Source organism: Python bivittatus, unplaced genomic scaffold, assembly GCF_059951505.1.
Source record: "Python bivittatus isolate LINGU-HERP-01145 unplaced genomic scaffold, Pbiv_v1 ctg000700_np1212, whole genome shotgun sequence".
NCBI classification, from domain to species: domain Eukaryota; kingdom Metazoa; phylum Chordata; class Lepidosauria; order Squamata; family Pythonidae; genus Python; species Python bivittatus.
Window position 1 is genome coordinate 101,476,363 of NW_028277098.1, and position 13,348 is coordinate 101,489,710.

The 13,348-nt window shown below is 40.4% G+C and overlaps 1 protein-coding gene across 3 annotated transcripts in view; it reads right to left on the bottom strand.

Moving 5' to 3' along the window:
* CSNK2A1 (casein kinase 2 alpha 1) overlaps positions 1-13,348 on the bottom strand; it is a 38,479-nt gene that overhangs the window by 11,833 nt on the left and 13,298 nt on the right. For all 3 annotated transcript variants that reach the window (XM_007437078.4, XM_015889622.3, XM_088153168.1), the window contains exons 2-4: positions 7,867-8,076; positions 6,212-6,323; positions 773-874 (exon numbers count right to left, since the gene is read on the bottom strand). In XM_007437078.4, coding sequence (XP_007437140.1) covers positions 773-874; positions 6,212-6,323; positions 7,867-7,967 — 315 coding nt within the window. In that variant the 5' untranslated portion in view covers positions 7,968-8,076. The remainder of the gene's footprint in view (positions 1-772; positions 875-6,211; positions 6,324-7,866; positions 8,077-13,348) is intronic.

A 13,348-nucleotide genomic window follows, 5' to 3' on the forward strand; every position in this document is an offset into this window, starting at 1 on the left:
CCAGTTTGGTTATTATTCGAAATGACAAAAGTAGTGTGTATTTGTAAACAACTTTGCCTGTCCTCCCCACCCCTAGCTTAGAATGTCGGGAGAGCTGTTGGCAACTCGCAAGCTATACTCCGTGCATCTGATGAACCTGATTGAGGTTACACAAAAGTTGGTGTGAAAATAAATAGGTTAGTCCTTAAGATACCACAAGACTGTTTTCATGGGAGAAGACTATGATGGCCACACCTCCAGAAACACAACAGTCTGGCACTTCAGAAACCATCTTTCCTGGAAAGGCATCTAAGCTACAAATGCTGCGGAATGTTATTCCCTTCCACAGTTCCTCCAAAAACTGTCGTCGAAAGTAGTGAGCCATGCAATTTGGATACATAGCTTCAAGCCGTCATGCACACACGGAAGTCCATCTAAGACAGGCACATTGGACACACCCCTAAAAATCCTGCGGTTTTGGATCTCAAAACAAATACCTGTTTTGATGTAATTTCCTCTACCCCCCGTGCCCCCCTCAAAACATACTAGCTGCTGGATCAGGTCAAAACCCAGTCAAGTCTACAGTCAGATCCCATCTATGACCAGCCAAATTAGGAAACTGAGTGTGTCTCCACCACCCGTTTGCCTCCAGGATCTGCTACTCAGTGGGAGATTCCCTGGAGAAGCCGGTTCCACTGAGCAATCCAAACAGCCACCCTGACCACTTTGGACCATGTACTCATGGGGCTGTTTGACTCGGCCCATCCACAAGCCACCCACCAAAATGACTCACCACAGGATCCTTCACTATATCTGCAAGGGTAATAATGTTGGGGCCACCTCGCAGGTTCTCCAGGATTTTGATTTCTCGCTTGATTTTCTTCTTTTTCACCGGCTGACAAAAGGGACATACCAGTTAGCCATAACATGCAAAGCGCCAGGACGGAAAAAACACTACAGCTGGAACCAGTGCTTCTTACTGGCTCAGCTTACTGAGTATATTTGGGTAAAAAAAAGGTTGCAGAGTTTTTAATTTTGCCACCAGAAATTGCTGACTGCCATTATGTGCAGAACCAAATACTGTGCCTTTTGGGAAAAGAATGTGTATATAAACTCAAAGCAGAGATAAACAGGAATCCGTAGCAGGAGAAACTAAGGGGAAAAGCAGCTGAAGCTGGGTGGAGTTGTTAAACAAAGGATACTAAAGGCATAATTGCAAACAATTCCATTGAGGGGCAAAACCGAGTGCCAAAGAAAAAGCTATTCCTGCTACACAAGCATGAAAATAAAAAGGAGATGGAGAGAGAAATACAGCTGTATATGTGAGGGTGAATATGGGTCCCAGGCATGCTGCAAGAGACATCCACCTTGCACACACTAACATGTTGGAAAGGGTATTTTAGAGATTTGTGGGGGAACAAAAGCAGTATGTCAAAAAGTGGAACTGAAATTACTGCTGTGAACGTGATTGTCCAAGAAAGAAATGATGAAAAGGAAGTCATAAAAATGGTGTGAGAGTGTTCAAAAAACGTTAAGGCTGCTGGTAAACCTGGGGGAATGTTAAAATATGGGTGCAGTTGGCTAAGAGAGTGAAAAGGTTTGCAGCAAAGGCTTGATAGATTTTTTATAATGCAAGAAGGAATACTGATCTGCAAATCAATGTATCAAGACGACGTTAGTTGGGTTAGACCAGAAAAACTGAGTAACTACAGGTTATATACATCAGTGGCAAAAAAGTGGAGCAAGTCAAAGCATTTAATTGTTTATTACAGATGGAAAAATGAAGAAATGTTAAGATGTGCAAATACTGGTAGAAAGTAGTGGGGTATGTGGTCCTTTGTGAGGAATGTTTGTCAAAAGAAGCAAAAATGGCTGTGTAGGAGAGCAGGACTCCCCCACTTTGTTATACGGAAGTGAGAGCTGGGTATTTCAAGGGAAACATAAATGTTGAATGCAGAAGAATTGGGGAAGCAAGAGGCAGGATTAAGAATGAATGGGTGCTGAACAAACTTGGATGGGATACTAAAGTATGAAAGGAGGGTATTCGTTTGTTCACACACAAAGAACGAATATGGACTGAACTGCAAAACATATTTATGAAGGAAGAGTGAATGGGTTGAGAGGAAGGGGAAGATCAAGAAAGTTGTGCTTGGATGGATCCATTTATTGCTTATTTATTGCTTCTATTTATTGTTTTAACTGTTGGGTTTTAATCTTTGTATGCCACCCAGAGTCACTGTTGTGAGAAGGGTGGCCATGCAAATTATTTAAATAAATAAATAAATCCTGAAAATGAGAGAAGTGAGGGCATGTAGTAGAAGCAAGGAGGACGTGCAAGGATAGAAATATATAGCTGTACTTTGCTATTATGGTGTTATTATTGTTTATTGTTATTGCTATGCTGGGTGGCTACATAAGCCTATAATATTAATATTAATATAAATATAAATATAAATATAAATATAAATATAAATATAAATATAATATAATATAATATAATATAATATAATATAATATAATATAATATAATATAATATAAAGACGTCGGGCTAAGCTAGATTTAACTATGTTTCCTTGTTTTTGTCTTCTCTCGTAATCTCTTTGACTTACAATTTCTGTGCGTTGCCCAAAAGGAAACAGCATAATTGGTACCCACTGTATGTAAGTATAAGACCAAATCATCAGGAAAGAATGCAGGCAGGTTAACCCAGACCTGGGCAAATGGTATTAGGAAAGCTAAAGTTCAGAATGGCAAGAAAAGTAAGAAAAAGGGACTTCTTACAATATAAAAAATAGAGTAGGATCAGTATACCAGCCCCTCGATGGAGACAGAAAAGTGCTAACAGACATAAAAAGTTGTATTCTACCCCAGCCTTCTTCAATAAGAGAGTCTGGGTGCCGTACCTTTTGACTCTCAAGGGCAGGGCAAGACAGAAGACCAGAAGCTGTAAAGACAGAATTTAGTAGGAATATGGAATGTAAGGATCATGAACGTGACAAAGCTCGACAGAGTGAAATATGAGATGAATCAACTCTACATGGACTTCTTAGGCATCAGCAAATTAAAAGCATTGGAACTGGACACTTTCAGTCAGAAGACTGTACCATTTGCTATGCAGAACATGAAAAACAGACAGAAGGGTGTTGCTTCGATAGTCAGGAAGGATATAGCAAGGACAATGCTTGAATACGATCCAATCAGTAACCAAATAATATCAATTAGACTTCACAGACAAGTCTACTATGACTATTATCCAAAGGTAGGCTTCAACCACTGGTACAGAAGAGGGGGTTGATGAGGGTTATTCTCAAGTTCAATTTGAAACAGACAGAACATGCAAGCAAGAAATGCTGCTTGTGGTTGGAGACTGGAATGCCAAAGCTGGAAATAGTAAGGAGAAAAACGTAGTTGGACTGCATGGCCTAGGAAACAAAAAATGAAAGATAATGACTTATCAATTTCTCCCAATCCAATTATTTTTTCATTGCTAGTTCTCAAACCTCCAAAATGACACAGACATGGGCATCACCAGATGGAGTACACAGAAATCAAACTGACTTCTGACAATCAGTACAAGGAGGTGGAAGAGCTCACTTATAGCACCAAAGATGTTGCCAGGGACTGAACTGCACGTGTGCAAGTTCCATGTCAAGCTAAAATGGAAAAAGAAAGCAAACCAGTTTTCACAATATAATCTTGACCATATTCCCACTATTTTTAAGGAGGGCATCAGGAATTACTTTGAAATCCTGAACCTCGCTGATAGGGAATCAATCATTGTGCAATGAAATCAAAAGAAGGTGCTAAGGATGAATGTGAAAAGAGAATGCCAGAGACCTGTTACAATGACATCTGTAACAATACTGGAGGTGGAAACACACAGAAAAACAGGAAAAACTTCCAAAAGATCTTCAAACTCAGAAGGAGGTTCCAATCTCAAATTGATATGATAAAGGACACCACTGTATAGATAGCAACTGAATCCAAGATGATCAAGCAAAGGTAAAAGGATTACACTGAACATCTGCACATTAGAAATGTCAATATCCAAGATATCCTAGAAGATATTCCCCACTTACAGGAACCTCTAGTATTAAAAGATGAAATTACATCAGCGTTCTAGTCATTACGAAGTCAGAAGGCTACAGGAACCGATGGAATATCTACAGAAATATAGCAAGCGACAGAAGAATCTGTAAAAGTTCTAGCCAAACAATGCCAACAAATCTGGAGAACACCACAGAGGCCAACAGATTGGAAGAGGTCAATCTACATGCCTATAACAAAGAAAGAAGACTTAACAGAGTGTGCAAACGCCTGTCTAATATCCTTAATTTCACATGCTAGCAAAATAATGGTTAGGATCATCTAATACAGATTAGAGCCTACATGGAAAGGGAGATGCCAGAAGTTCAAATTAATTTTAGAAGCGGCTGAGGAACAAAAGGCATTATTGCTGATGCAAGCTGGATAATTGAGAAAGCAAAGAATACCAAAACATGTGCTTCATTGGCACATAAATAAAAGGGCTCTGACTGTGTCAACCATGCTAAGCTGTGAAATACTGAAATGATGGATAGTTCCTGCCTTTTAGGATCAACTATCAACAGTGAAGGAACTAGCAATCAAGAAAAATACTGATTAGCAGTGACATGTCTTTGTAGGTATAAGATCAGAATCGTGCAAGCCATGGTCTTCCCTGTGACACTCTACAGTGGCGAAAGTTGGACTTCGAAGAAGCAGGATAAGAATACTGATGCTTTTGAATCTTGGTGTTGGAGAAGACTCCTGAGAATACCATGGACAGCCAAGAAAGCAAACAAGTGGCTAGTAAAACAAATCAATCCAGAGGCACAAATGACCGCTCTCAAATTATCATATTTTGGACACATTATGAAAAGACTCAGCAAAGTCTATAAGGTAGAAGGAAGGAAAGAGAAGAGAATGACCCCCACCAGGGTGGATGGAATCAAATACAGCAGTGATGGATAGATGCATCATTAGAAGACCTCCAGGACCAGCTTGGGGACAGATCATCCTGGAGAAAATCTATTTCTGAGATTGGCAAAAGCTGACATTGGCCTGATGGTATATGATCATGAATCACACATACACAAAGGGCAATTCCTATGCTGGGCTTCAATTAGTTCTGAGATTAATATCTGAGAAGTATCAGTAAGACAATTCAGGAAGTTTACTTTGGGGAGCTCTGAGTTTTCTTCACTCAAAAACAATACCTCCCATGGCAATAGAGTTGTGAAATGAGTAGAAATTCAAAAACAGTTTGCAATACCCTGGAAGTCAGCTGTTTGAGAGAAAAACAAGGAAAAACCCCACTGGCCATGGCACCTTGAGCTCTTTGGAGCTGGGCCCTTAGGAGTTAATCATCCCATAATCCCTAATTAATGAAGTCAAAGAAGTACAAAAGAAGAGTCCTTTTCTCAATTCAATAGTGCAAAGAGTTTGTTTTCTTCTGCGCAAATATGATTTATGAACTGTTCCCTAGACCTCTTTTCCAGTAGAACAGGCCACCGTAACCATTTTAAAAAACTTGCACATGGATTCACATCACAAGAATATGAAGTGTCAGCTAACCAAGCAGCAAATGTAAAACCTTCTTGCCAGGCAGCTATTAAGTCTGGGAGAAAAAGTAGGACAGGCCATCTCTTTCATCATCTCCTTGAACATGGGCAAAAGAAAATGCCTTTTTTTTTAAAAGATAAAGTTTTAAGCTCGGCTAATATTTGTGCTGCCACATTCAGTTGTATTAGCTGCTTGTCTACAATCAGGACTGTTCTGACTGGCACAACCCCTTTGCACATGTATGTACATTCACCACATCCTACTTAAAATAATTCCTTGAGGCTTTTTCTGAGTCATTCACTGAGAAATATGTTTACATTTGATTAAAATCTGCTTAAGCTCCACCTTAACTTTCTAAAGGGATGAGATGCATATCTTTATTCCACTGCTGTTAACCTTCATAACGTTTAGCTTATATCTTCTATGGTCCCATTCTTAGCATACAGTACACAATTCACAGTAAAACCCTTTGTCTACTCTTTTGTAAACATTTATCTAAGATGCCACAGAGACAGAGCAGTCAACTGGCCATGACCTTGCATATATTCTCTGGTGTGATTCTATTATAAGGAGGACTAAAAATCTGAATACAGCTGAAATGACTTGGATGAATTTTGTAAAACCTTTCCCTTTGCACAGCAGTCTCACCTTCAGAATTTTAACAACTACTTTTTCATTATTTGTGATGTTGATGGCTTCAAAGACTTCACTATATTTGCCCCGGCCCAATTTCCGAACTAGCTGATAGTCGTCCTGATTCCTGTAAAGACAAAGCCAACAGAGGAGATTATGCAAGGGGAAAAGAACCAAATTCTTCACCATCTAAAAGCGCTCCCGTGCTGAAAGTAACCATTCAAACATTGTAGGAGGAGAGGTCTGTTAGTCTGTGGTGGCAAAAAATCAGGAGGAGTTTGGTAGCACCTTTTCTGACTAACACATCTTATTCAAAGGCAGAAGCTTTCATATAGCCATTCAGATTATTTACAAAGGTGGACACATTAGTATATTGTTAGAAAAGTCTAGCCCTTCTCCTGAAAGGATGTGTCTGATAAAAAGGAAAGTGAAGACCAACTATTCTGGTTATTTCTGGAGATAATCACATTGGAGGAACTGAATACTTCATTTATTTTAAAGCTGCGTGGAACACACTGAAGTTCAAACTTTCCCACTGTAAAATACATTGATCATTCCAAATTACCAAGCAGGTGGTTCTGACTTTAATGGGAATCATCAAACCTCAAAGCGTCATGCAACACAGAGGTTAGAACAGCCAGTTTGGAGCTTGGATCATTTTTAATAAGACCTAAACCTGCCCATTTCAGTGTTGGAACACTTTCAAAGACTTTGGAACACCTGTTTGGAGGTCAGAATGAGACTTTAGGGGTCAGCATGTTTCAAGTTTGGCCCACTTTTAATTCCTTGTTATCCTTGCACTTCCTCCGTTCTCTCCCCACTGTCAAAATATAGACAAAAGCTCTAGCTTTTATGCTTAGGGTAAAATAGCATGTGCATTGGTAGCATAGCACTAGCCACATGATAATAAGGCATCACAGAAAATCAGCACTGGCCATTCCAGGCCAATATTGGCTAAAATAACAGGGAGAGCTTTTGCACAATATAGAGATTAATGCACAGAGTCACTGGGAGTCAGGCAGGATACAAATTTAATAAATAAACAATTTTTTAAAAGCACAGGGCTAGGACCCAGAGACCAGGAGCAAGACACAGCTTCAGCCGTGGAAGCTGATTAGCTGATTTGGAGCTAGTCACAACCTCTCAGCCTAACCTACTTCACACTGCTGTGGTGGGGTGATAAAAATGGAGGTGGGAGTGCTATGTAGGTTGCCTTGACTCCTGGTGGAAAGAGAAGATATACCTAACAAATAATGTGTAAATAAGGACTTCCTTTTAATAGAGAAGACAGGCAGTGAACTCAGTCTTTTTTTTTCATTCTTCAGCAGCCACCAAATCACTCTTTGATCAATTTTATTTCATGATTTACTTGCTTTGAAAGATCCCAGATTCTCCACTACACATGTGACTTACTTTATTTATTTATTTATTTATTTATTTATTTATTTAGCAAATTTACATGGCTGCCCAACTCACACACAGTGACTCTCAATCTTAGTCCCAAGGCCTGGAAATAGAGGGATGAATGCTTTCAACTATGTGATGGGTCATTTCAACATTTGTGGGAAATGACACTGGGTAAGTGTAGAACCTACCCATGTTACAAGAGCTTTGTTACCAAAAAGCAAAACAAGCCACGTCTAGGCCAGGAAATTAACAAGGACACTTACCCCCATTCCACGACATGTGACTCATAATCCCAGTACTCCCGTGGTCTGTGTGTATTTACATCTGTGTAAACTCTGGCCCTGCTTGGCACAGGTCCCGACATGTCGGAAAGATTGGCAGGTTGAGCTAGGCTGCAGATCTGGCCTTTGCACCCCTTCCAACTTCAGGCCCAATCACAGGAACCACCTCAGATGGGACTCTGGATTTTCTTACTGTGAATACAAAGTGCAAGGATGCTGAAGAAAAGAATCAACCCCTCAAGCTACAATAGGTAACCACATAGGTTCTATACCCTGATTGGCTTTTAACACTTGGAAGCTCTACATAACAAGGCACAAGCTTGTCCTTAAAGGGGAGGATTGTATTCTGCATAAGGAAGTGAACAGTTTCTACCATTTAGAGAAAACAAGAGGTCTAGTGCTAAATCTTCATGTCATGCATCTCAGAGCAGACCGAAAGTACATAAATAGATGTTTGCAGATATTTTTTTCAGTCTCCCAGCAGTGGCAACCATCCAAATTTGACACTCCCTACCCTATGCAGGAATTGCAGTAACACGTGTACCACTCAGGCAGCATCAAGGGACAGCTGGTAATGCTCTGAGGTTTGACCCCGCAAGCTGAGCATTTTACTCATCCTTACTCACAGCCAGAATGTGATTCCTCCAGTCCCATTCTGCAATACCCAGAGCTCTGCCAAAATGTGATAGTATAAGTTAATTTTGGCAGCACATCGTACTCTCTTTCTGGGACATTATAAACCCTACAGAAGCTTAACTGGGGATGTGCAAAATGTTCTGTTTTTCTTCCAAATCACATTGATCTGGGTGCTTTGAGGGTGGGATGAAAGATTTCTGGGAACAAATGGCCCACTTCCTTTTCTGTACAGGGATCGTTCACACTATGGCACGATCCATCCTGAGAACAAGACGATTTGCACGTGCCTGCTTAATATTCATACATTAGGGTTTAAAAAAAAAAAACCACCTAACGAGCCCCAATTGAGAAAGCAAGCTGAACCACCCAATCCTGCTCGCTCTGCTGACCTCCACTAGCCGGGACCCCTACAGCTTCCCCCCCCCATCCCAATTCAACCACAGAGTTCAACATTTCACCTTAGGCATATACAGTAATGGCTGGGAGAACAAGAGCTAAGTTGCTAAATGATTTTTAACATATTTGCTTTTCATCCACAAAAGCTGCTTTCCTGCTCAAGGAAGCAGCAGCTTTCAAAATCCCACAGAAATCTCACAGAATGTAGACAACTGCAGTAGGAACCACAGATGAGCAATGTAAAAATGCACCTTCTTCCCCAGCAGTGGAAATAGAACCAACTGCACTTATGAGTGACCCTGAGAAATGGAACTTTTGCTGGGCATCCAATGGCAAACGCGAGGCAGCCGATGCCCTGGAAAGTCCATTCCCCAGGGTGGCTGATCCTGCCAAAACTATGAGACATGGAAGTAAGGTGGAGCAGCGCCACCCAAAAGCTCCTATGAGGTGCCTCATGTCAGGCAATGAAAGTTTCCACCCATCCAGCCACATATAAGAGAAGAACATATATTAATGTGTTGCTTTTAATGAATAAATCACAGTGGCAGCATATGAATCTACAAAAAAAACACAGCCTTCTGCCACCCCTCAAGAAAATGTGTGACTCTGGTTTTTAACCACCATTTTAAAATGTCAGTATGTTGGTTTATATTTGGGAATTTGTATTGGTCTGTATTTTAAGGCTGCCTTATCAGCGTCTATGATTTTTCGTGTTCTATTTTTGTTACTCTTCTTTTTCATACAGCTCCCCCTTGGAAGGTAACCTGCTGTCTGCAAAGCTATCTCCCTCCCTGGTATCTGTTAGGTGTTCACTATCACGTCTTTTAGGTACCTACTCAAAACTGCCCAAGTCTTACCCATGTGAAGACAAGGGATTACATGTACCTGGTTTCATTTCCCTTTTCCCTTCCTTGTTTTAAGAGTGTTTTAATTTACTGAAATTTTATTGTTGCATTTTGGTACATCATCAAGCTATTTCTTCTGAGGTAAGCAACATTATGTAAAGCGCAGAAAGGAAATAAGGAGTAATGTTCCAAAGAAATCAAAAGCATGTGATTTAAAAAGAAGGAAATATTGTGAAATCTACTTTCCATTTGATGCCACTGTCATCCGATGGGCCCATGGATATTGACCACTCCTAGGCAACAGGACTTTGGCCAACCGAGACTTTGACATAAACCTTTTTTAGAAAGATAGAAAAGGTGCAGGCTGGGCTATCAGCTTAGCTGTAGACATGTCAAATTCAGAATTCCCTGCTAATGGCCACAGTGAATCATGCCCTCATTTCCTTGTACTTAAACTACTGCAATGCACTTTAGATGGAGCTGCCCTTGAACACAACCCAGAAGGTGCAATTGGTTCAAAATGCAACAGCCTGACTGCTGAGGGGAGAAGGTAGGTTCAGAGATTTAACACCTCTGCTGAATTTGCGGCTGCAAATTCTTCTTCTGAGTCCAATTCAATGCGCTAGTTTTAATCCTCAAAAATGTACATCTACTTGCAGCACCAGTGCACTTGACCAGAATCTACACCCCCACCCCCACCCCCATCCCCTCCCTATGTAGTCACCGTAGATAGACTGTTCTGGGTCTTTATGGATTACATGAAGTAAGAGAAGCTGGCATTTTACAAAGTTGAGAAAATGTAGGCGTTTGGCATGGATGATAGAACTGGGCTGTTTATATCATTTTTATTTCTATTGATAGTTCTACTGTTGTTGTTGTTGTTAATTGCCCTGAATGGTGAGAAGTTAGGGCGATACAAAACTACTGCAATAAAAACAACTTAAGTGCAGTCAAAGCCCAGCTTTACTACAAGCATTCTCACACTTTTCTATGCAAGCTAGGATCTGTAATCTAGAGGCTACTTTGCAAGCCAGTAAACTGTTGTCTGCATCACATCAGCCAGGAGGCACGCTCACTCAGGATACCTGCATTCTAGCAATTTTAATATTGTCATTTCTGTACGATTTCAAGATTTATTATGTGGAAAGCAATATCAATAAATAGCCTGGAATTTTAGTATACTATTTATTGTTTATGTTGACAGCTGTCTTAAGTAAATATTCTGAAAGAGGAAAAAATAAGCTTGATTTAAAAACTGTTACTTGCTTTTTTGAAACCAACTTGCCTGCTAGCTGCAAATGATCAAAATAAAAAACAGATTTCCTATGAATATTATAAAATCACTTCAAAAGGAACATGGAAAGATAAATCTATTTCTGCTTTAAGTCCATAAGAGCCCTTATGCGCTCACATAAAACGCAAAATGCACTTACTTTTTTTCTCATCCAATAAGTGGTCCTGCCCCCCTTGAGAATTCACCCATACGTTATACGGGGCCATGTTGAATTACCATGGGCTCAGAAGGGTTTCTACATCATGCCACTCTCACTTCCATTCCACCCCTCACCTGCACTTTGGACCTAGCAACTGACTGACTCAGATGCTCTTGGATTTCTTTATTCGCTCAGTCAATGAAGTTCTAAAGGAAATTATCCATTAGTAAAACATTTTTAAGGAAAAAGGAACTAGAATCTGCAAGAGCTCTGACTCCACTTCTCTAGCATCAGCAACACTCAGGACCCTTTTCAGTCATTTCTAAAGCACATTAAGTTCTACATATAAAGGAGGGATACACGTACTAAGTCAATACCTATCTACATCTTCGCCAGGGCCAGAGGGCAATTCTCCTGAGTTACTAGGATTAATGACACATTAAAACAGCATCTTTAAGTTTCTTCCTAAAACAATCATCTTTTTATCCCTGGCATCAAGGAAACAGGTAACAATGCTTGGGGGGTCTGCCACTTAACCACGGGTGGTTTATTTATTTTTCAAATTTATATATGCCACCCATTTCACTGTACAAGTGTTTCCTAAAACACTGTTGGTGGTCTTGTAAATTCAAAATGGGCATTGCACAGATTTTGCTTGAAGAAATGGAAATAGGGATTTTTGCTCTTCATCCTGGAGGACCCTAGTCATTTGTTTCCAAATCAGATAAGAGGAACCCAGAGCATCAGGCTGGCTCTGTTAAGCTATGTTGCTAAAATCGAAGGCAGATCAGGCCTAATGTTTACCACCACAAAACAGATTAAGAGATGGGGAGGAGGCAAGAGCCTAGTCAGTCTCATAGAGAAGATAATTCCCTGAAAACCAATTCTTCGTGGGACGCTGAAATTCACATAAGCATTTGAACTTCCCCCTATACGTTACACAGAAGATATGAAACAGTTCCGTTATTATATACCACGCATTTCCATTTCTGGGTATGGATCTGAAAAAGAAATTAGTCTCGTAATATGGTACAGAAATTAAAAGCGAACTCTGTATTTGCTCAGAGGTGTTTTATGACAAAGGTAATAGGAAACCAACATTGTCTAGATGTTTCTGCCATCATTGCAGACAACCATCCAGAATCTATGGAGCATGTGTTTGATTTAGTCTCTGGTTTCTTCGTTTTGTAATCATGCGCTTTTTGTTTTCTTCTTGCAAATAACAGACCTCTGTGAAATAGGGAATATTCCACACCACTACAGAATAGTGTTAACATTTAAAAACAGTTCTCACAAAGGGCATAAAATATTTTGAGCTCCCTCAAACCAACATGCATACCTTGATTGGTACAAAAAGGTGACAGTAACTCCCAGTTTTCAGAAGACATTAATCTGGAAACCACATCTTTCAGGGGATAGGGGAGGAAATTTGACCTTTCTCAGCAATACTCGGTGTCTCTGGGTGAAAGCAAATGAACAATTCTCCTCTCTTACATTGCCCTACTTCTCTTCCAGCACCTTCACTTTCTGTATCTTGCGGGGCTGCCGGTTTGCAGTGGGCAGAGAGGGGTGCCTGCAGTCTGCAGAGGAGTGACAAAGTTCTTTGTGCACCACCAAGCTTCTGCGGCAAAGAAACATCTGGGAGGGCCTGATCTGCAGAACAAGAATCGGCCAACACGGTGGATGCTTCTGTGGGACCCAAGTTGTTTCTTAACCTCAATAACTCTGCCTCTGGGGCTTTAAATGTGGTACCCACTGGCCCCATCAACTCTCCTTTCCCCCTTTTAAACATTTTACTTAAAGTCTCCCACACTAAAGCAGTACAGATAGCCCATAAACAAATAAGCAAGGAAGCTCAAATCTTTGTTTTCCGGGAAGTCAGAGTCATTACTGAGGCAATAAAGGCAGCAAGATGTTTCTTTCTAAAGAGTAGAAAGAAACCGTATGGTGCAAAGAGAACAAAAATGGATGAGAGACAGTGCTGTACCACCTTCTCTTGGACATGCAGAGGGAATCTAGATGCAGAAGGAAGGATGTCTAGATGGCATGTTTCAGGGTCATGCAGAATGTGGTTCTCAGATAATGTGAGATTATGTACTGTGCAAGTTATTCTCTGAATTCAGGTTTGGGGACAAGTTGCTTATCATTTAACTT